Source organism: Aspergillus bombycis, assembly GCF_001792695.1.
Source record: "Aspergillus bombycis strain NRRL26010 chromosome Unknown contig00010, whole genome shotgun sequence".
NCBI classification, from domain to species: domain Eukaryota; kingdom Fungi; phylum Ascomycota; class Eurotiomycetes; order Eurotiales; family Aspergillaceae; genus Aspergillus; species Aspergillus bombycis.
This window is the reverse complement of record NW_019170012.1, coordinates 394,312-416,594: the sequence shown is the minus strand read 5'-3', so window position 1 is coordinate 416,594 and position 22,283 is coordinate 394,312. Positions and strand designations below refer to the sequence as shown.

The window sequence follows — 22,283 nt, the reverse complement described above, 5'->3', positions numbered from 1 at the left end:
CAAGCCCGTCAGCCCTAACGCAGACCAACTGCTCGTTGGTGTCCTTTTGGCCCCAATCGTAAGCTGGCATTTTAGCGCTGAAATTCACAAAGAAAGTACCGGCCGTAAGAGGAGACCGACAGAAACGCCCGCCAAAGCCCCTCTACCCCTCATCTCAGCCGCATCGCCGGCGCTTATAAAAACCCCGGCAAGCTTGGCCTTGTCACTCGTCGGGCTGTGAGATTTCTTTTCTCCGACCGTCTTACAGTTACTTTCCTTCGGGTTGCTTCTCGTCACCTTATTCATCCTCCCGCGCCTCATCCCTTGGCCCCCCACAAGATGGCGGACTTTCAAACCATCGCCCTCACCACCAAGCCCTCGGCGCAGCTAAGCTACAGCTACCAACCTCCCCAGGACACCTCGAAGCCCGTCCTGGTCGTCTTTCTCAATGGTCTCGGGTTACCTCAGGCCTTCTGGCCACCGGTCATTGCGCAACTGAAAGCTCTCCGCCAGGGCCAACCCACTCCCGCCTTCCTCACCTACGATCGGTATGGCCAGGGCCAGACCACCGATCGCGATCCCTCAGATGCTGGCGCAGAGGACCCGATGCACGGTCATGACTGTCTGACCGCTGTTCGCGACTTGCGCCAGCTCGTCACCCAGATTACCGCCGACAAACTCAGCGCTGCCGATGTAGACTCCATCTCTCTTGTTCTCGTAGGCAACTCGATCGGCTGCGCGCTCGCGCGTCTTTACGCTCAAGAATACCCCGGTACCGTGGCCGGTCTCCTGCTGCTGGACAGCGTGCTGGCCAACTCGGACTTCGTGTCGGTCTTCCCCGACCCGGATGCTCCCGATTTCGATCCCGCTAGCCTGGGGCCCCTCCCTGTGGAGGCCATCCGCGCCGTGCGGGCCGGTGCGCGTCGCATCTTCCACCCCGATGTGGGCAGCAAAGAGGGTCTGAGCCGACGCAACCTGCGGGAGTTACTCCCCGCCAGCGACGGTCCCCTTCTCAAGGGCCCCGATGGCCACGGCCCGTACGTCACGGTGGTGGGACATGACTTTGATGCGTTTGCGGAAGAATCTGCCAAGATGGGACCCCCCAAGCCTGTCACCAACCGCTTCGTCAACCCATACTGGCAGAAGTACAACGAGGGGCTGGTGAAGATTACTGAGGCTGAGTATAGCAAGGGGCCACTGCAGGCGCCCCACGCAGGGCACTTTATCCAGAAGGACAACCCCGAGTTTGTGGTACAAGAACTCAATGAGCTTCTGGGCAAGATTCTGTAAATAGCTTTCCCACTGTATTTCGGATGAATACGAGTCATGGCCATTCTGTACTTTGCGTCCTTCTATCTGGCGCGAGTCTATCGAGTGAACAGAGTCGATCACGCTTAATCCATGCCGGTAGAGACTGTTCTAACTGTTGTAATAACTCCTTACATCCCACGAGAGCCAACGCATCGAATGGCCATCGTCTTCGGTTTGACTGAAGCGGGGATCTCGTGCGGCTTTCTCCTTGCCAAGCGTCGCGGATATATTATCCAGACAGTAGCTTCTTGGCCAGGTCTATCATTCCAGTCTTACGTGAGCTGCTAAGCTAGCGGGGTAATGCTTAGCTTTAGCTCTCGACTCAGCCTAGTCTTGTCATCTATTATGGTTTCTTCATGTAACCTGTTCGATCCTTCCACCAGGATCCTGCTGGCCCCCACGTCTGGACGCCATAGCAGTTGATCTCATTGCTATTTTTGCCCCGAAATCCGTCCCACTAATGCGGGTCGGCATAAGCGAAATGTGCATGCCCATAGTCCCATGTACAAGTGACGGAGAGGGAGGGGCGCAGTAAGCATGGCAATATATAGAGGTGATTATAAGCCGACCTCCGTCAGCATGGCAGGGGTAGAAAGGGGTTCGTGCCACGGATCGGCTATCAAATTTCTGTTCCTGTCCCTTGGCAGAGGGAGACAGATTCTCTGCCCGGGATAACGTGCAGAATGTCAATTTGTCTACTCGCAACGTGTGACACCCTATTCGTATTCCTGCATGGCCATCCAGCCTTGAGCCCTGAATTACGAGATACCGGAGACGCCGTGTGCACATTCCCGCCATGGGGCCAACAGCGAGAGTATCAGCCATGCAATATCTTCGCTCCATGCTGGCTAGCACCAGAGGCATTTTCTTTTTGAGAGCGCAGGTACCCAGTCTTTCGGATCCGAACTGACCCCTCACCCTGTCTGCTCTTGCTCTGTTTTCTTCATTGCCCTGCTCGTTAAACTCTTGTAAACATGGACCAAATGACAGGCCCCCGGCCACCTGATGTGAGCATCGGCTACCGACTCTTGGTTGGAACAACCGTCACTTTCGTATGCGCATTCATTGTTGTGTCCTTGCGGGGTGTGGCACGCAGCGTGTACGCTCGCATGAGCTGGGATGACTATCTTATGATATTCGCCCTGGTAATTCATTTATTCCACTCTACTCTTGAGAACCGGAGACTAATATTGTCCCACCTTCAGGTTCAAGCGTTAATCGCGACTGTCTTCGATTTCGTCGCCGTCGACAAAGGGCTGGGACGTCACCTAATCTACATCCCGAAGAATGACGCCGTCACAGCCATGTATTATGATCTGCTTTCGCAGGTCTTCTGCATCAATGCCCTGAGCTTTGCGAAAATCTCCATCTGTCTATCCTACCTGCGTATCCTCAAGGGGTCGCGCCATGCTGTGCTGCGGGTGACGTGCTACCTCACTGCGTTTTTGGTCTTCGCGGTCAATACCGTGGTTATCATCTCGTTGTACGCACAATGCGATCCACCCCGCAAGTCGTGGAACCCGTTCATACCTGGAAAGTGCTGGAAATTCAGAACTGTGATCAGTCTTGTGCTGCTGCAAGGAGGTAGGCATACATCAGTCACAACTCTCGTCGCCGATGTTACAAGACCGCAACTAACACAAACCCAAACGACAGCCTGGTCCGCAGTAACGGATTACTTCCTATCCATTCTACCGTTCTTCCTCTTCAAAGACCTCCAGGTCAGTCGCGGAAACAAGATGATCCTGTGCGGACTGATGGGACTAGGCATCATGTAAGTCACTGCTTCACTCGCCCAACTAATACAACCGGATCGTGACTAACAAAACCTTCAGTACGGGCGTCTTCGCCACCATCCGGACGATTGAATCCGGTCTGGGTCTGAAGAACGGCATCACCGATGCCTCCTACACGACCGTGATGGGTCTCATGTGGGCGGGCATGGAGCGCAACATTGCCATGATGATCGGCAGTGTGCCCGCTCTACGCCCACTGACAACGCCATTCATGAAGTTGACTTCAGAAACCATGTCATACTTGGGCATCCGGTCTTCCTCCAAGACTCAATCGAGTTCTGGCGCCAATGGCTCGGGTTCATTCCAGAATAGGTCGGGTAATAAGTCAGCCAAGGATTTGCCCACGTCGAGTATGGAGCAGATTTTGCCGAACCGGGCGCCGAGAGATATGGTCTGAACCAGGGTATATACGTGGGGGCGAGCGCTGGAGTCCCAGATCCTGTTGAATAATGTACTAAATGACATATGGCCGGACGATCTCCGAGATGATTCAGACACTTTTCTCTTGGCCGTAAGCTTGTAATCTCCTCCGTATGGAATCATGTGTGGTTAGGGTGAGTTCCTCGACATGTCTGAACAGGCAAGTGACTGAAGATGTCGATCACAATGTGACTATGGATTCAGATCGGGATGTCAAAGTCAGAATGACCAATGATCTTTGTCAATTCTGTCTAGTATCGACACGAGCCAGGCCAGGCTGAGATCAGCACAGACAGTCTTTAGCTAGAGATAACGAAGAGCCGAAGGTTCACCCCACCCCCAAGGCCATTGACCAATGCGAATTCTACCAACGCTGCGCTGCCTCTGACGTTAGAATTTAGCCTGTCTAAGACTGGAACGGCCCCCCCAGGTACGCGCCTGGCATGGCTCCAGGCTCATTAAAATTGTCCGGAGTTAGCGTGGCCCCCACCCACGTTGCTTTGCTGGGCGCAGTTGAGGCTTGAAGCTAGTGGAACGTGTTCCAGATGCCAGCGGGGGTTCTGCAGGGAGCAATAAGCAGTTTCCCGGTCAGGGTCACATCTGGCCCCTATCTGCCGGTATAATCTTTCCTTACCCAATAAATGACGTGAACTAGTAGAGCCAATGTAATCTATGAGCTGGAGTATGCTCCTCTTTAGGAAGTTGATGTACATTGAACACAGCGGTGCTAAACATAGCGAGCCAAGGTTACCTTCCCTCATTCCCCTATGCGTAGCAACAGGTATTGTCATTACGAATACTGTTCTGTCCCGTCGGATGGTAGCACTGTATGGTATCTACTGCCTCGGGCAATTAATCGAGTACATCGCCCACGGGACGGAATAAGCCACTACTTATACTGGAGGCTATCTCCCACGGAGCAAGGATCTTTCGACAATTATCACTCTCATATCCACAATGGTGTTTGAAGATCCCAACCTCCAGGTTCCGCCCAACTGCGGCCGGCGGCTGATGCCCGCCGTGCTCGACGAAGTGGCCGAGAGCGATCCCCAGCGAGTCTTCGTCTCAGTTCCCAGGAGCTCCAATCTGGCCGATGGTTTCAAGGACATTCCCTATGGCACGTTCGCCAAGGCCGTCAACAAGTGTGCCTGGTATCTGCGCGAACAGCTCGGCGAGGACTCGATCCCGAAGACCATTCTGTACATGGGCCCGCTGGATGTGCGATACCTCGTTATCATCCTGGCGGCGGCCAAGGCCGGCCACATGGTGAGGCCCTATGTGCGCCAGATCATTTCCACATTGTCACTGACTCCATCCAGGCCTTCTTCAGTTCCCTTCGCAACAGCTTAGAAGCCCATCTGTCCCTCCTGGACAAATGTGGCTGCGACACAGTACTGGTGCCCAGTCGTGCACCGGCCATCCTCAGCCAGATCTTTGCCGCGCGCCCCATGGAGCAGATCGCCACACCCGAAGTGGACTTCTTCTTCGAAGACTTAGACCAAGTCCCGCCGATGGCCTTCACCCTGACCTGGGAAGAAGCCAAGACCAAGCCCTTCTGCGTACTCCACACGTCCGGCTCGACGGGCATCCCCAAGCCCGTCTTCGTCACCTACGGCACCTTCGCCAGCAACGACGCCCACCAGCTCATCCCCTCCCTCGGCGGCAAACCAACCCTCATCAACTATCTCTCCGGCCAGCGGCTCTTCCTCGCCCTCCCCGTCTTCCACGCCGCATGTCTCACCTTCACGCTCGTCTTCAACATCTTCGGCGGCGTCACCTGCGTCCTCCCACCACCCGAGCCCCTAACCGCCGACCTGGCCAACCAAGCCTTCCTCCACGGCAACCTGGACGGCGCCCTGATGGCGCCCTCCCTCATCGTGGACTGCTACAACAACAACGCCCACTGCGTCAACATGGTGCAGCGGCTCAAATTCCTCTCCTACGTCGGGGGCGCCCTGCCGGAGGAAGTAGGCAACGTGCTCACCACACGCATCAAACTCATGACGATGATGGGCTCGTGCGAAACAGCGCTGCACCCACTGGAACTCAACCCCGACCCGGCCGACTGGCAGTACCTGACCATCAGCCCGTTCCTGGGCCACACCTTCCGGGCCGACCGCGACGGGCTCTCCGACCTGGTGTTCGTCCGGGACCCGCGCTTCGAGCTCTTCCAGGGCGTGTTCCGCACGTTCCCCGACAAGACCGAGTTCGCCATGGGCGATCTCTTCGAACAGCACCCGCGGCGCCCCGAGTCATGGGTCTTCCGCGCCCGCACCGACGACATCATCGCCTTCACCACCGCCGAGAAACTCAACCCCATCACCATGGAAAGCGTCATCGCCGCAAACGCCAAGGTCAAGTCCGCCGTCGTCGGCGGCCAGGGCCAGTTCCAGGCGTCGGTGCTCATTGAGCCGTATACGTATCCGCGGAGCCCGGAGGAGGAGGACCAGTTTCTGCGTGATGTCTGGCCCAGTATTCTGCAGGCGAATCGGGACTGTCCGGCCCATGGACGCATTATGCGTGGGTTTGTTATGCTGACGAAGCCGGAGAAGCCGATGCCCAGGGCTGGCAAGGATACCGTGCAGAGACATCAGGTGCTGAAATTGTATGCGGAGGAGTTCCGCGAGTTGTATGACCGCATGCGGCCGCATGTGAAAAAGGATGCCGTTGCGCTGCAGTCGGTGGAGAGGGACGCTGTGGAGGCTAATGGTGATGCGCGTGAGCTGCTGGATCGTAGGGTCGAGGAGGCCCTGCAGCGGGTCTTGCCCGGTGCGGTTGAACGCGCTGTGCAGGATGTGTTGGCGCGCTTGCTTGCTGGGCTGACGGGGCAGCTGTCGCCTGCGGTTCAGACGAGTGGTCCTGAACAGCCGCCAGTGCATGTCAATGGACAGGTGAATGGGGTGTCCCGAGCCACAAATGGTGTAGAGGAGGAGGTGATACAGTCGGGACCTCCTGAGTTGAAGAAGGTCATCTATGACCAGCTGGGTGAGAATATCGATATCAGGGACGTCAAGGATGACTCGGATTTGTTCCAGTTCGGGTTGGACTCACTGGTGGTCATTGATTTGACTAACGCACTAAACACATACATTATTAAATGGAGGCCAGGGAAGGAGTTGTTGGAGCCGAAGGTGGTGTATGATAACCCAACGGTGGAAAGGATATTGGGTCTGGTTGAGGATGTCGGGAGAGCATAGCCATAGTGGAGTGCTGTTAAACTGTGTCATATAATCATATTACTATTATACTACTATGAGTTCGTGGTGATGAGATCTCCTAACTGACGATAACTGGCATGGATGCTATTCACCAGGGTAATAGTTGTAAAATGAAAGCACCAGTATTTAGAAATGTGTATAATACCTACGCTCTAGTTGGACTTAGCTGCTACGATCAGGATCATCGTTCATTCTCACAAGAACCAGATCCGACATAGAATTCTCTTACATCAGAATAGGATATTGTCCCCGTCTCCCATGGATAAATATGTATCATCGAAGAAACCCAGAGAGCCATACCCCAAATTCCCCAGGATAGTGAATCTACATAACAGCAAGCTAGTATAGACCCTAAATGAAGCCGACCACCCCAAGTATATACACAATCCCCCCCAGAACATGTCTGTAAGTACACAGTCAAACCCTCAGCCAAAACTCCCCCATCAACCCCCCAATAACACAAGCCCCAGTCCACCACAGCAACCTCTCAAACCACCTGCGACAATCCCTGGGCTCGTCCAGCTGGACCACGCAAATCATCCGCGCCAACACGACCGCCGAGCCGCCCACCGCACCGGCCCAGTACATCCCCCCGAAGCGCATCAACCAGCCCGCCACGGCAAGCAACCCCACCTCCGCCGCCGCCAACCCCGTCAACACCATCTTCGTCCGGCCCCGACACAACACCGCCATACTGAGCACGCCGGCCTTCAAGTCATCTTCCAGGTCCTGGTGCGCATACACCGTATCATAGATCATCGTGTGTACTACATACGACACGTACAGACATACCAGGGCCGTCTGGGTCATGGGGTCAAGAACACCGATATCCACGCCCAGAGACCCGTACCCGATGCCCTGGCTGAGGGCGAGGGATAGACCCAGGACGAGTTGGGGGAAGTGCGTGATGCGTTTGCAGAAGGGGTAGAAGGCCATTGAGCCGGCGAGGAGGGCTGCGGGCAGGTAGCTGGTAGAGGGGAGGGTGGATAGAGTTAGGATCCAGCAAAGGCCGAGGAAGAGTGCGAATGTGTGTGCTTGCGCTGCCGTAACGGCCCCCCGTGCTACGGGTCGGTTCTTGCATCGTGCGACTTGGCGGTCGTACGGCGCGTCGAGGGCGTCGTTGTATGCGCAGGCGGAGCCGCGGAGGAGGGTGTTGCTGAGGGCGTGGAGCATGGTCAGACTGGCAAGGTGGATGGGGGTTGGTCGCGGTGAGGTCAGGGTTGGGGAGGCGGCGGCGAGAAAGACTCCGATGAGATGCGGGACGTAGGCGGCGTAGATGCCAGCTGGTTGGTGGAGGCGCATCAGCTCGGCATAGGGAACTAGAGAGGAGGGTAAGGAGGAGAGGATGTTCGTCTTTTTGCTTGGCTGTGTAGGGGATGTGAGAGGGGCGGTGATGTTGAGCTTGATGGGGGCATTGTTGGCCAGGGACGCGGTTTGGGTGATTACGGCCGCCATGAGTAGAGTGAACACAATGAGGTAGTTTATGGGTGATGGTGTGCTAAGGGGACAGGATGGCGAGCAAGCAAGAGCTGGGATATGACCGTCCTTGTATTTATATAGAACCGATATAGAAGGGAGCAATATCAGTCTGTTAGGGCTTACCATGATACAGACCGTCAAAATGAGACATGGTATTGAGTCGGTATCGTACAGTTCTGACGGTTACGAGACACGGCTGCCTGAGGCGATAGTGAGATTACGGGCTACAACTTAATATATACGAACTGGGGGCGAAGCAGGGCACGGACGCCTAAGAATGATGACCATAGATTACCAGCAGGTTAGCGGATATAACTTGCGCCTGCCGTGCTGAGCAATGTCCGGTTGGCCCACCGTCAAGCATCTCAACCTGCAAGATTGACCATGACGAACATGGACAGCCTATTGTCCGCTCGTGGTGGCCTGAATGTCACCCAGGTGCTTGGCAGGATTCCGCCCCATGTGCTGAACCCAGCCTTGCATCGCGATGAGATTAATTTGTCCATGGCAGAGAACCAGGTGATTCGCCAAGAAATCCTGCAGTTGGCGAAGTCAGCCATTGAAACAAGTCTGCATGACGAGGTAGGTAATGACCTGGCTGTCTATCGGAATGCACGGCTAGACTTCTGCTGACCGTCTTCAGCACCTAGATTGGCCCAAGGGCTTCTTTGGCGATGCAACGCTGCTTGACCTCCTTGCGAGTACAGTCAACACTCACTTCCGCCCCCATTCCCAGGTAGCATCAGATAATATCGCGGTTACCGCCGGGGCGGCGGCTGGTCTGGATGCTATTTTGTACAATATTTGCAATCCGGGTGACGGGGTGCTCGTCCCATGCCCGTACTGGAGTGAGTGAGGTAGCTGGTTTACGCCATGGCTAGTAACGGTTACTAAATGTTTGCAGATGGATACGATGCACTGTTCGCTTTGCACTCCGAGGTCCGCCCTGTTGGTGTTGTCGTGCCTTCTCTCGAGGACTCCTTGGGGCCAGCTCTCCTCTCGGCATTGGACGAGTCATACGAGAATGCCCCTTGTCCGATCAAGGCACTCGTAATTGCTAATCCACACAACCCTCTCGGTCGACCATACTCCCGATCAATTCTCGAGCAATGCATGGCGTTCTGCCAACGGCGGAACATCCACCTGGTTTCAGATGAGGTGTTTGCCCTCAGTAGCTTCCCTAGCCCGGACTTCACGAACCCAGAGCCCTTTGTCTCTTGTCTAAGCATCGATCCCTCTCGTGTTGGATGTGATCCACAACGCATCCACGTCGTCTGGAGTATGAGCAAGGACCTTTCCGCCAGTGGCGTCCGACTGGTATGTTCACAGTTACTCTGGCCTTTTCCCTTTCATTAGTGGCCGAGTCCTGACCAAGAATTAGGGCTGCGTCGTAACCCGTAACCGGCCCCTCAGGGACGTTGTAGGGCTTGTGGCATCCGTACATGTATCGGTGTTGTCGACCGTCTTTGCGAAGGAAGTGCTCGCCTCACCACAGCTGCCGGAATTGTTGACACTCAGTGCTACCAGACTGGCAGAGACATACACCACGCTAACCACCGCATTCAACGCCACTGGAATTGAGTATTTCCCGAGCTATGCCACGGTGTTCGTTCTTGCTCGGCTGGCCCCCCACGCAACAACCTGGGACGAGGAGATGCTCGCCCTCCGCGCGTACATGCAGGCAGGCGTATCAGTGGTGCCAGGGAGAGCATATCATATGCCGGAGGGGCAGAAAGGATGGATGCGAGTCAGCTTTGCAGTGTCCAGTGAGGATTTGGCGGAGGGGATCCGGAGAATCAAGAGGGTTTATTTAAGTCTATTGGCATGAGGTGTGGTACTATGATGGGTCTGGCAAGGTTTCTGATTCATTACAGGGGCCATCGATAAGCAGCTAGGATCTGAAACAGCTCATAAAAGACACTGTCCTCCTCCTTCGAAGCCTGATCACTTCTCCGTGCATCGCATTGGCAGTCTTGATTTGGGTTCTGTATTACTAATCTAGCCAGGCAGCAACAGGCAGCACCCCGGATCATCGCTAGTATATACGTTCAACACCTCGTAGATAGTTGTACGATAGCATCGACCCAACCACCACAGAACCACAAAATGCCCACCCAGATAGCCAAGTCCGCATGGAAAGTGATTCCTATGTTCCAATCCACTTCGATTTCCCGCACGGTCCAATTCTACACTGAGATTCTCGGCTTCGAGCTTGGCAGTGTCAAACCCGAAGATGACACGTCCGAATTGACCTTTTGTTCGATTTTCATGGGTAAAAAAGCCGACGCCAACTTCTACTTCTCGAAAGCCTCTGTTGAAGAATTCAAAGCGTCCGAAGCCATGATTGCGCTAGGGACCCAGGAATTGGACGAGTATTACCGATACTTGAAAGGTCGCGAAGAGGTGGTAATCGCGGAGGACATTGAAGACATGCCCTGGGGCTTTCGCCAGTTTACCATCAGGGATCATGATGGGAATCGATTGACGTTCTTCAAGTTCTTGGAAGGGGGGAATCCGGGTGAAGAGTGAGAGGTTTCAAGTTGCGTTGCTGGTTTAGGTCTGGCAGAAGTGAACAGTTTAAGAGGGTTCTACGTGGGGGCATAATGGAGTGACTGTAAAGAGTGGAAGGCATAACTCCGAGGCTAAACTTGATTTATGATCCTCTACCTATACTGTCTGGAATTGAGGACCGCCCGCCTGCCTTGGTTACCTTTATCAAAAGTACACAGTATCGCTACAAGGCATACTAGATTAAGAAGCTATTCAAATGTACATGTGGCCTACATTCATATTATCCTTAGGTGGGCTGCAGTAGGTTCGGCTCGGGGGTTGGCAGGGGAGGACTTCGGAGGACAGGATTTCCGGGGAGCTGGACCAGGTGGGGAGTACTCCATAATGCCAAGATCTCAATCCACAGTGAGTGGATCAAGCTCTCCATAACGCCAAGAGTAAGTTTGCAAGTATAGAGTGTAGGAGCAAGTCCCAGTCAAGTCTCTGCTCAATGTCCTGTATCAGATCTAGACCGGGTCTTCGTTGTCCCCTCTTTGCGTGTAAGCAGGTGTCCACAGATAACCACTGATGCAGCGTTGGTGGTGAAATATGTTTTCTACTTCTTCATAATTGTTACTACGGCGAGTGTATTGCTTATTATGGATAAAAAGGCCTGAAGTCTTAAAGTTTCCTTGTAGACTACCCCATTCACGAATGCACCTCGTATCAGGACCTCTGGATGGACCTGCAATGTACAGTAGCAATAGGCGGGTTGAATCTTATTCCTGCTGATCTAGCTTGCACATGTAGTTCTATGTTGAGGATATACTTAGGGTTGTGGTGGTGATGACGACCTATTCCGCAGAGGACACAAACAACCCTAACAAGACTAAGTATTATCCCTGGCCGCACGGTCCAAAGCTTCTTTGAAGCAAGTCGCTTTGGCGAACTGATATTATCATAGTACTTGTAGGATTAAGTATGTCACATCCTATGAATTCGGATCAGAGGTATATACTAAACTCGTGGTATCTCCCCACTTGCCGCAACGATGAGTCGCGGGGATAAACGGGTTGGCTGATTGTTATGGCTGTTCGGCTGACTGGGCTGTTACCAGACTATCTTTCCATTAATCACAATGTATAACCACGATCTGGTCAATATTCAAGCGTTTGTAACATCGATGAAGCCGCTAGTAGCCATATTGCACGGATTTTATCGGTGCAGATTAGCTTGAATCTACGAGGCTTGGCGTAAGCAGCTTGCATGCAGCGGACTATGGAATGGTGCGGGACGGTCCATTCTACAAACCCTTATCTACATATACTAAGTCTCTACTACATACGCCATAGATCGGCAGCCAATCACTGTATTGATAGATCCGCTATTGGACATTCCACGGTCGAGCGAAAGTGAAATGTAAGGCGCTTATGTCGCCTTCCAAGTTGGTTTCAAAAAGCCGATATCCAAGCCAGTCATCTGATGACGCAGCATTTTACTTAGGAAGTAGCAGCTTGCATTAGTCCAGCGTTCAAACCCACGATTGCATCATATTCACTACCAGCACGCGGCATGGACCAGGTAATTCAGAACGTGTACTGCATAAGCACTCTACATCAGCGCCACAAACGCCAGCTCGCCTTCCACCGCAAAGTGCTCCAAAGGATGTAAAAGAGGAGCCCAAGGACCCAGTGTGGCCAGGAGATCGTGGCCCATGCTATTTCCTATCAATTGTCTGTAGCAGTGGGAAACCAGGGCTTGCGCAGGACAAGATGTCCGAAGGTGTTCTCCACTCTGCCCGGGATTACCCCCACACTGTCGAGCCAGTGGGTTGTCATCACAAAGCCCGTGCATCTAATCTCCGGCTCTTCGATTACTGTACCACATGTGGAGCGGTGTACATTCGCAGGTGTAGCTTTAGCTTAAATACTAAGGATGGATTGAGTCCCTCCCTCGTGGCTCTTGTTGTTCCTTGCTACTTCTCGTTATCTTTCCTCCACAGACTACAGCCGCACTTCCAATCATGACCATCGGCACAGACTCCGATTACAGCTTCCAGGGATGGATGGGCCTTGACAAGGACTCCGTTGGGAACATGAAATGGCAGAGCTATGAGCCGAAGCCATGGGAAGAAACCGACGTCGATATCAAAATCACTCACTCCGGCATCTGTGGCTCCGATTTGCACACGCTGCGTAGTGGTTGGGTTCGTATTTCCCCTTTGCCTCTTCCCAGTGTCCGCTTTTTCCTATTTGCTTAGAACTACTAACACACCCTTGGCAGGGCCCAACCATGTACCCATGCGTAGTCGGCCACGAGATAGTCGGCATCGCCGTGCGGGTGGGATCCGAGGTGAAGCACATCAAAGTCGGAGACCGAGTTGGCGTAGGCGCTCAGTCCGACTCCTGCCGCAACCGACGGGGTAAATGCAACGACTGCTCTTCCGGGCGGGAAAACGTTTGCTGGCGAGAAGGCCGCGCCGATACGTACAACGGCGTCTACTTGAACGGCGGCAAGTCCTACGGCGGCCACGCCGACTACAACCGTGCGCCGGGCCACTTCGTCGTCAAGATCCCGGAGCAGCTCAACCCCGCCCATGCCGCACCGATGCTCTGCGGTGGGGTCACTACCTATACGCCACTGAAGGCTAACGGGTGCGGACCGGGAAAGCGCGTGGGGGTGATCGGTGTCGGTGGGCTGGGCCATTTTGCGATTCTGTGGGCGAAGGCGCTTGGCGCCGATCGAGTGGTCGGGGTTTCACGCAGGGAATCCAAGCGTGCCGATGTGCTGAAGCTAGGTGCCGATGATTACATCGCAACCGAGGATGAGAAGGACTGGGCTCAGACTCATGCTGCCAGCTTGGATCTTATTATCTGCACGGTTTCGTCGCCGGACATGCCGCTGCGCGACTATATGGGCTTGCTTGATTCCTATGGTCGGTTGGTTCAGGTGGGTGCACCTGAAGATAAGCTTCCTGTTCTTTATGCCTTCGACTTCATTCCGAAGGGGAAGTCGATCTCAGGAAGCGTCATCGGGTCACCCAGGGAGATCGAGGAGATGCTCCAGTTGGCGGTTGAGAAAAACGTTCAGCCATGGGTGGTGGAACGGCCGCTAAAGGAGGCGAACCAGGCATTTATCGATATGGAGAACGGTCTGGCGAGATATCGGTATACACTTGTAAATGAGAAGCATCTTTGAGAACGGGGCAGGGTTAGTGGCGTTTGAATGTATTCTGGTTGATCTGTAGATATACTCCAAGATGCACGTGAGCTTCTAGGCTGAATACGGATTAGATATGTTTAGGGCAAGGCTGACGGCTGATCATCCCAAGTCTGACTATAAAACGCGTTATGAATCAAGGACCAGGCGCACTAATCACGCAGGGGGGAAATTTAAAATAAACAACAGCGGTGCGACTAACTACCAAGGCTTAGCCTCATATGTGCTCCATCCTTCGCAAGCCTCTTATAATTGGACAATTGATGGTGGAAAGCCAATTAAAATGCACAATGTCGCGAACACCACGCGTCAATCACTGGATGAGCTCCGCATAGTAGAGATAATGCAAGCCATCGAACGAGGTCAAATCGATGCAGCACAATCTCTCCTCAATGGTGTATCGCCTAACATTCAGGACCGCACGGGCCGAACCGTCTTTTCCCGAACTGTCTCTTTCATTGCAAAACAAGATCTCCCGAACCGCCTCAATGCAGACGTTCTCTTTGAGCTGCTCATTGCCAGAGGTGCCGACCCCGACCTTGGAGACCATACCGGAGAAGCACCCCTGCATTGGGCGGCAAAAGCGGGAGACCATGAGATGGTGTGCCTACTCTTGCAAAAGGGTGCTCAGTCGGACCTCGCAGACAAATGGGGCCGCACACCGTTATCCCGAGCTGCAGAGAGGGGCCATAATCCCGTGGTCGAGCGACTCTTAGTTGACGGTCGTGCAGATTCTAACAGTAGAGACAGGCGCGGTCGGACACCGTTATCTTGGGCTGCTGAGAACTCACATTTACACATCGTGGAGACACTAGTAGACCGCGGTGCCGATGTCGAGATCCGTGATAATGAGGGACAGATACCCTTGTGGTGGTTTCTAAACAATACAGACCGAGGTACGGATGATCGAGAAACTGAAAACGAGCCGGTGGACTTCCAGCGATGGTGTTCAATCCTTGGTCCCAAAGGAAACATAGAGCCAGTTACCAAGAAACGACGAACATTTTTGGCTTGGGCCTGTGAGCGAGGCGATCGGCGGCTGGTCCAAGAATTGCTCCGAACGACGTGGACGGATCCGAACTCGATTGATCGCCATAGGAAGACGCCGCTTATCTATGCTTTGGAGTGGAAACACTACGAAATAGCCGACATGCTTATGTCTGGGGTAGACCCGGAGACCAGGAAAAAGGACTGCGTGTCACTGCATCTTCTTATACGAGAAGGCCGCGCCCGCCTCTTGAAACTGTTCTTGGAGCGATACACATCCAATCTGAAGAAGGAGGATACATACAGTGCAATCCCTCTCATGAGAATGGCCCTCCAGCAGAGTGACCGGCCAACCGTGAGGCTACTCTTAGACTATAAAGCAAGTACGCAGGGGCTCAAAAGCAGCGATTGGTTTGGGCCCTGTAGCACATTGAGCGCGGCCGAACCTCTAGTGGGCCTGAATAAAGCGAACTGGGATGGTTATTCCTCTATACCAGTAATGGAAATGACAATCCAGGAGCGTGATCGCACTGCGGTTGCCACTTTACTCGGGAAACGTGCTCGAATCCTTGAGCTCGAGGACGACGATGACGACTTTGCCCAGTACTCTAGTAACATCCAGCAGAGCTTTGCTGTGGATATAATGACGCTGAAAGACGGACGGCAGGACGTAGAGTGGATTTCGGAGGACACATTTGACCAGAAAATGAGAAAAATGGCAAAGAGCCCCGACGAGAGTCATCTGATGTGAGTTGGCCTGGCCCCTATGTATGCTCTCCCAACTTATCACGACCTATATATCATCAGACTCTTTCGAGAGAACCAGCCGTGGAACACATATTGCCAGATGGACAATCTTCCCAACGAACTCAAGTTCTCTCTGGGCAATAGAAGTCCATGCAGGACTTTTAGTCTGTCGATAATCACGCGATTCCAGCACATGAAGGCCGCGCAGGACTCTCCTGAAGACCACGGTGGCGAGCATTATCGTGTCCGAACAATTGAATGGTCGGTACTTGAAGCGCCTCCTAAAACCATTCACTATTTCAGTAATCTGCCATTCGGTTGGACCCCGCAAAGCGACTTGGAGTTTATCGGGCTTTTCATGCAAACCTGGAAGGACGACTGGATAAGCTTCTGTCGAGATGAAAGGAGACATCTTGGGCACTTGGTAAGTAATCGAGGGAGAAATTGCTGTTGGGTACACGAAGCTAACTTCTGGGCTGATAGCGATCATATCAGCTAGCCGCTGCTGGCAAAGATGACTTTCTGATTGACGCTATAGCGGGGAATATGCAAAGGTGGACCCAAATGCAGTGGATGCTGGAAGACCAGCTGAACCAGGCGAGGGAATTTGTTGCACAGTACCAAGCTTTCACTGAGAGTCGGCAGCTCAGCGAGCACATGGGTAAGATTATCACTACGTTCGAACATGATGTTTCAAGTCAGATCGACAAAATGGAACAAGGGATTCGGGACCTGCTTCAAGTGGTACGTGGTCAATGCCTTCGCTGCGCGGTGGTTCCTATGGTCTACTTCTAACACGATATTGCCCAGGAATTTGCATGGGTATCAATCAACGAAGCTCACCGGTCGACTAGTCTAGCCGCGAGCATGAAGCGGCTGAGTTGGATCACAGTAACATTATGAGCTCCAGCTCACTTGGACGTTGACTGACAAGCCTAGTTTATATTCCTCCCTCTTATGTTTGCCTCGGTAGGTACCACCAGCTCTGATGCCACAGCGATACCTGACCTATATAGAGTCTTCTCGGAATGAACGTGGACATCCTGAAAGATGACCCGAGTTGGTGGTGGTTTCTCATCATTGGAGGGTCCCTGACATTTCTCACGGTAGTGTCTTGGGTCGGCACTAGATTTACACGAGTCAGTTACCGTCTGAATTGCCGTGGCTCGAAATATGCTAATTGTTGCCAGTTTGAAACGTGGTTAGAGCACATACTGTGGCCACAGCCGAAGCGAAAGCAATATTCTTTCGACCACAATATGCGGCCATTAAGCAGGCCGTTGCCGCCTTAGCGGGGTAGCTCTCAGTAAACTGCCCTATCGTACTAACTACAATATTCATTGAACGTTCATCTTCTACGGCCTGATAGGATGTGCAATGTACATTCTGCGTACATTTTTACTGAACCTCCAGTCGCTGGCAAACACAAAATATGGATGTCAACTCTTATGGTCATTAAGGGTCCTTCCATTCCTAGTTTCTATGGTACTTTAAATGAATTCCACCCCCGCGCCGCTCTGGCATGACTGGCTGCTTTACAGAGTCTTATACCTTCTCAAGCTCCATATAAATATGCTCAAGAATACAGCACCGTGCTCGTGCGGCTATCTTAAGGATCTTTGCAAATATTAAGAGTTGATTGGGCAATCCATAAAACCCTGCCCGGACCCCTGAATTGGCATGAATTCTGTCAAGACCTGAAGGGTAGATCTCAGGTTGGAAGGTCCTAACCCTGGGTTGGTGGGGAACCCCTAGGTTAAGCTGGGTCTATGGGTCGAGTCTACAGGCGCAGTGTACTCCAGAGTCCGTCGACTGGAGCTTTTGTACAGACTCGATTTGCAGCTACGATGCGATAAGCCATTACAGGTAATATGAAATTGCTCTCTAGATTGACTGCTTCATTCTAAGCAATACCATTTGTGAAAATCCATTATCAGAACAGGATCCGATATCACTCGTTCTCCTTTAGTTCTCCAAACCCTTTAAGGAATTCTATCCACTTGAGTCAGTACGAGCGAACAAGTTCTAATGCTGGCTAGGGATTCTAGAGAAGGTAACATACCGCTAAACGAGACTTTTCCGTCGTGATTTTCATCCAGTTCGTCGACCCACGCCTTAGCCTGCTCGTCGGTAATGTCCAACCCTTCTTTCTTCGCATGCGCAATGAGCTCGTAGGGTTCGATATAACCTAATGGGTCAGATACAAGAGTCGCGAGGGCCAGTAGGTCTGTGAAGGTACTTACGATCACCGTTGCCGTTCTTTCAGATCATATGAAATTAGCAGCAGCCATGCAGAGTAGTCATTTGCATGCACTTACAATCGCCGTAAATCTATCCTTCCAGAAATCAATCTCTTCACGTGTGTAACGACCCTGTCGCATAAGTGATATTAGACCAAGTCTTAGACCATTCGCTGCAAGGCAGCTCACCATGATTTTTTCGTGTAGTGTATTCTCGACGGTTTTTGCTTCAATTGCAGGCTTGAGGAATTGCACCAGGCTTTCGTTGGGATGTGCCAACAGATCACACTATATATATACCCTGGCCAGCCATGGAGTAACTCTAATCCATAGCATCCGGTTTCCTCCAATTAATGTAGCTCCCAGGGCTATGCATGAACCATATTTCGTGAGGGATTTTCATACCAATTACGTTTGAGCCATGTTGGTAGCTCAAGCTCGTCGTGCGTAGCCAGAAGATACATTATCGAATATGCCCACCAAGCGGAGAGCATAGGCCCTCCACCGGCAAGACTATTCTCTGCCTGGTCAGAGGGGACCTGCGAATGATGGGCCGAAAGCAACTGACATGGCGTGTGCAGGGCTTATACTTTTGCCGACGAGGCTAGGCATTGCGTTATTGGCACGATCTACATCAGAGTTGGTCTTCGGGTTGCGGGGCTCGATGTCCGTAGTACCAGAAACAAGTGGACGATTGTTCTGTATTCTAGAGGATCGTCAAGTTTGAGATTCTCTGTTATGGTCCCAATATAGTGGAGGTCGGAATCTACCAATTGTCAGGGTTTTAGGGTCCGCTAGTGGAGCTGTGCCCAGCTCAGCTGAACTGAGGGGTACATGCATACAGCAGTGCATCGTTAGTATAAAGTATAAGAAACGGAAACGGAAAATGGAGGACCAACAAGTAGGTTGGTTCCGATGGCTCAGAACCACGCTCTTGCTACATCCAGTGAGGGGGATGTTTTCGTCATGGCGGTGCTAAAGGTATGTGCCAGCGTGAGTATGTATGTCATCCAGACAACTTGTCCCTTGACACTAATGCAACGGCACCCCCGTAAATTCTTCGGCCTCGCTTGGATCGCTTGGTTAGCTTTCCGGGCGACCTGTGACTTCTATTTCTCCATATGTTGACGCTTGATAGATGAGTTGGCAATGCATCAACCCCGCTGATCATTACCGTACTAGGCTAATGAATGTGAGGTCCACCACGATGTATGAATTCTCCATCGCTTCAAGCCGCAGCCGAGGATTGCAACACAGTGGCGTAGCTGAATAGTTAAGCTGGGCTATCAGTGAACTGACCGGTAGCCACATTACATTCTGGTGGATTCGCCAGATTTTATCGATCATTCTCGACGAAAGACCCGGCCCCGGAACTGACTTTTACTCAGTAGTTGGATTCTGGCAGAAGCAAGCGACAGATTGATAAAGCTGTAGTATATGGCACGCGGCAAGTCTCGCTTCCCCCATTTGCAGTGGACCTCCTGGTCAGTGGTCACCTCAGTGAGCTCGACTGACTTCCAAAGTAAAAGGCCACCTAGCAAAGACACAACAGCTACACTTGATAAATTTCTAACCTAGCCAATCATCAGCATCGAATTCGCCTGCTGGTCGATCTTAGTAGCTGCCGATCAGTAGTGGGCCTAGAGACTTCTCAGTCGCTTATAGTCGGGAGTACTCTGCTATGGTTCGCCTTCCTCGTCTTGGACGTGCTCAAGACCAAATAGCCTGATGTTGAGCACATGCGAGATAGATACTGAAAACTCCGTGGAAATATGAACTGCCAAATCAGAAGTTCGATCGTATATCTCATAACGGAGCAATACGGGGGGACATTTAATAGGAAGGATAGTTGCAAGTTGCTCATAAGTCAAAGTTAAATCGAGATCATTGACGTGTTTACTGGCGAAATATAGGTGCCAAGGTAGGGTACTAGCGCAGCACAGACTACCTCTATAGTGCTATGTGCATTACTACATGCGCAATCCTTCTTTCATTCTCATTGCGTGATCCTCACACCAGAGTGCATCAGTTCTATTCTCTATCAGTGATCGGACATCCGCCGAAGATATACGATCCGATCAAGATCCAGCGATAATGATGGAGCCCGGATAGTGGGTGCAGGTCGATACCGCGACGTACTGCTCCGTAGGGCATAAAGTCAGAAATATGTATTGAAATAAAAGCCCCGATTCTGTGAATTCAAGCTTTATCTGAGTGAAATGCACTACTCGTATTGGCCCGAGAAATGTGCATTTACATGCAGGATTCGAGAAGCTCATGGTACAGCACTGGCAATAGTGCGATTCATAGGTGCTTGTCAAATGTGGGACCACAACGCTTGATTTGAATGAGCGAGGAGATTATTCAGTATCCAATGACGAATCCTCAGGCCTCTATCCGTTACTTACAAGCTTATCCTTGATTCCGCGCAACTAGCTAATTCTAGACAATATCGCGATCACCACGCGATCTTAGCGTCTATTTTGGGCTGGGGTGGTTTCACGTTGAGCTTAAGTTTATAATTTTATAATGACTTTATCTCGCGAGTAAGTGATAAAAGTCTATGCAATCTAGGAATGAGATGATCTACCACTTTAATAAGAAGAAAATTAATATACCTCACGAGGAACTCTCGTGAGGCGAAAACTTTACGAAGTAGCCTACTGGTAGTTTATAAAAGCCTACACATTGCAGAAGTCCTTCGTAAATCCCTATTACAATATAGCCCTTCCATGGATTAAGTCAGGCACAAGTGCATACATTCAGTGATCCATAAACTATCGTCCTCTTTTCATTGGCACGAGAGAGAGGCTACGGAAACATCCCAGGTCAGAAAACAGTTGAACATTCAACCGTAGCGAAGAAGTTCACAAGATCAGATTTTCGGATTTCCTACTGAAATTTTAGCGTTTTACATTAAGCCACGCACCTTCTAAAGATTTAGTGTCTTGCTGCCCCGAACATCACTACTATGCCCCCGGGACTAGGGCTCTTACAGACCCAGTACTGGCACCCCAAACCACCTAGTACTGGCGCCCCTAAAAATCTAAGATACTCTCAAAGACGGTCAATATCTCAGAACTGAACTAGTTGATAATCCAAAATTCTAAGGTTAATTGAGAGTATATAGTTCGTTTAAACATAGGAGAGAACCTAGTAAATAGCTATAATTAGTCAATATAGTATAGTAGTATGTTGATATTGGTAAAGTTGGTAATATCTTAGCTCAATTTAGTCCACTGATATATCACCTGATTTCTTAGTAAGCTAGGGCTTAGTTAACTATAAATAGCAATATTAGTTATATGGTTGGCAACCTAAAACTTCTCTCCTCTTACTCTAGAATTCTAGAGTAGAACCAGTTGTTTTCCTTGAGGCGTTTCTTTAAACCCCTAGATAGATTACACTGATATTCAATATGACCACAGCACGCGCACAGCTGAGAAATACCTGGGTCGAATTCTCGTCGGCTCCTGGCGTTATTCAAGGGGGTATTTCAGCAGCAAATAATCTCACCGCAAAACAGTTCTTAGATATGATGCACGTCCTCTTTTCTGCAGCTGGAGCTTTGAAACGCGCCGATATCGTTCACGGGTGGCCTTGAGGCCTACCAACACAAGGATACAACATGGAATTTATATCCTAACTCCCTATATTGCAGGAGAAGTTATGGCCACTACTGATGACCGCTATTACCCTCGTACACTTTCAATCTCACCATCAACCCGAGAAGAGGCATTCCGGGACCAAGTTCGTGCGCGAGATGGCCGGTGTGTCATCACCGGTCAAGTTAATCGTCAAGCACACGTGGGCATATGGACCAGATATCAGGCAGCCCACATCTTCCCCCTTTCATTGGATGGGATTTTCCAAAGCCACGGATTTGCCAACATAATCACACACAATTATCCGTCGGGGATTAACTCCCCGCAAAATGGACTCTTACTTCGAAGTGACATTCACGACTTGTGGGATCATTATTCAATTGCTGTCAACCCAAACGATGGGTACAGGATCCAAAGCTTCACACCGGAAGCTTGGGAGTACCAGGGAAAGGTCCTTCACCCCGTCTGCCGTGACCCAAACAATGCCACTCATGTCATCGATGCACTTCTCCTGTGGCATTATGAGCAAGCGGTACTCTGCAACATGCGGGGGGCTGGGGAGCCATCGTTTGAATATGATTTTCCACCAGGCACTGATATGATGGCAGAAATTCGCGATGGCCCCCAGCCCGCCCAACGCATGGAGGCAGAGCTATTCGGTAGATTATATGGGCATCATCAAGCCCAGCCACCATCCACCTAATCAGGGATTTCTTTTTTCTCTCTTTTCTTCCTTTTTTTCTTTTTTTTTTTTGACGAGCGTCGAAATCTAGCAGAACTATTGAAAATCTT

The 22,283-nt window shown here is 51.6% G+C and overlaps 9 protein-coding genes across 9 annotated transcripts; 7 read left to right on the top strand and 2 right to left on the bottom strand.

Moving 5' to 3' along the window:
- Positions 1 to 318: 318 nt before the first annotated feature.
- Positions 319 to 1,269, top strand: ABOM_004144 (alpha/beta hydrolase; the record flags this gene model as incomplete). Its single annotated transcript, XM_022531274.1, has 1 exon — positions 319 to 1,269. One exon carries the CDS (start codon positions 319 to 321, stop codon positions 1,267 to 1,269), a length of 951 nt encoding a protein of 316 aa, XP_022392913.1.
- Positions 1,270 to 2,264: 995 nt separating this feature from the next.
- Positions 2,265 to 3,483, top strand: ABOM_004143 (uncharacterized protein; the record flags this gene model as incomplete). Its single annotated transcript, XM_022531273.1, has 4 exons — positions 2,265 to 2,435; positions 2,496 to 2,874; positions 2,947 to 3,064; positions 3,126 to 3,483. 4 exons carry the CDS (start codon positions 2,265 to 2,267, stop codon positions 3,481 to 3,483), a joined length of 1,026 nt encoding a protein of 341 aa, XP_022392915.1.
- A 980-nt stretch (positions 3,484 to 4,463) lies between these two features.
- On the top strand, positions 4,464 to 6,703 carry ABOM_004142 (uncharacterized protein; the record flags this gene model as incomplete). Its single annotated transcript, XM_022531272.1, has 2 exons — positions 4,464 to 4,772; positions 4,826 to 6,703. 2 exons carry the CDS (start codon positions 4,464 to 4,466, stop codon positions 6,701 to 6,703), a joined length of 2,187 nt encoding a protein of 728 aa, XP_022392914.1.
- Positions 6,704 to 7,141: 438 nt separating this feature from the next.
- ABOM_004141 (4-hydroxybenzoate octaprenyltransferase) lies at positions 7,142 to 8,179 on the bottom strand (the record flags this gene model as incomplete). The annotated part of the gene is made up of 1 exon (XM_022531271.1): positions 7,142 to 8,179. The coding sequence occupies one exon, from the start codon at positions 8,177 to 8,179 to the stop codon at positions 7,142 to 7,144; it is 1,038 nt and encodes a 345-aa protein (XP_022393007.1).
- A 417-nt stretch (positions 8,180 to 8,596) lies between these two features.
- On the top strand, positions 8,597 to 10,732 carry ABOM_004140 (aminotransferase GliI-like protein; the record flags this gene model as incomplete). Its single annotated transcript, XM_022531270.1, has 5 exons — positions 8,597 to 8,785; positions 8,826 to 9,051; positions 9,108 to 9,520; positions 9,585 to 9,890; positions 10,301 to 10,732. 5 exons carry the CDS (start codon positions 8,597 to 8,599, stop codon positions 10,730 to 10,732), a joined length of 1,566 nt encoding a protein of 521 aa, XP_022393006.1.
- A 1,984-nt stretch (positions 10,733 to 12,716) lies between these two features.
- ABOM_004139 (NAD(P)-dependent alcohol dehydrogenase) lies at positions 12,717 to 13,891 on the top strand (the record flags this gene model as incomplete). Its single annotated transcript, XM_022531269.1, has 2 exons — positions 12,717 to 12,899; positions 12,977 to 13,891. The coding sequence occupies 2 exons, from the start codon at positions 12,717 to 12,719 to the stop codon at positions 13,889 to 13,891; spliced, it is 1,098 nt and encodes a 365-aa protein (XP_022392896.1).
- A 304-nt stretch (positions 13,892 to 14,195) lies between these two features.
- On the top strand, positions 14,196 to 16,938 carry ABOM_004138 (uncharacterized protein; the record flags this gene model as incomplete). Its single annotated transcript, XM_022531268.1, has 7 exons — positions 14,196 to 15,646; positions 15,707 to 16,070; positions 16,130 to 16,390; positions 16,457 to 16,537; positions 16,586 to 16,615; positions 16,663 to 16,785; positions 16,837 to 16,938. 7 exons carry the CDS (start codon positions 14,196 to 14,198, stop codon positions 16,936 to 16,938), a joined length of 2,412 nt encoding a protein of 803 aa, XP_022392897.1.
- A 659-nt stretch (positions 16,939 to 17,597) lies between these two features.
- Positions 17,598 to 18,078, bottom strand: ABOM_004137 (EF-hand domain-containing protein; the record flags this gene model as incomplete). Its single annotated transcript, XM_022531267.1, has 5 exons — positions 17,598 to 17,638; positions 17,709 to 17,834; positions 17,890 to 17,905; positions 17,965 to 18,018; positions 18,076 to 18,078. 5 exons carry the CDS (start codon positions 18,076 to 18,078, stop codon positions 17,598 to 17,600), a joined length of 240 nt encoding a protein of 79 aa, XP_022392954.1.
- Positions 18,079 to 21,555: 3,477 nt separating this feature from the next.
- ABOM_004136 (HNH endonuclease signature motif containing protein) lies at positions 21,556 to 22,194 on the top strand (the record flags this gene model as incomplete). Its single annotated transcript, XM_022531266.1, has 1 exon — positions 21,556 to 22,194. One exon carries the CDS (start codon positions 21,556 to 21,558, stop codon positions 22,192 to 22,194), a length of 639 nt encoding a protein of 212 aa, XP_022392955.1.
- Positions 22,195 to 22,283: the final 89 nt, after the last annotated feature.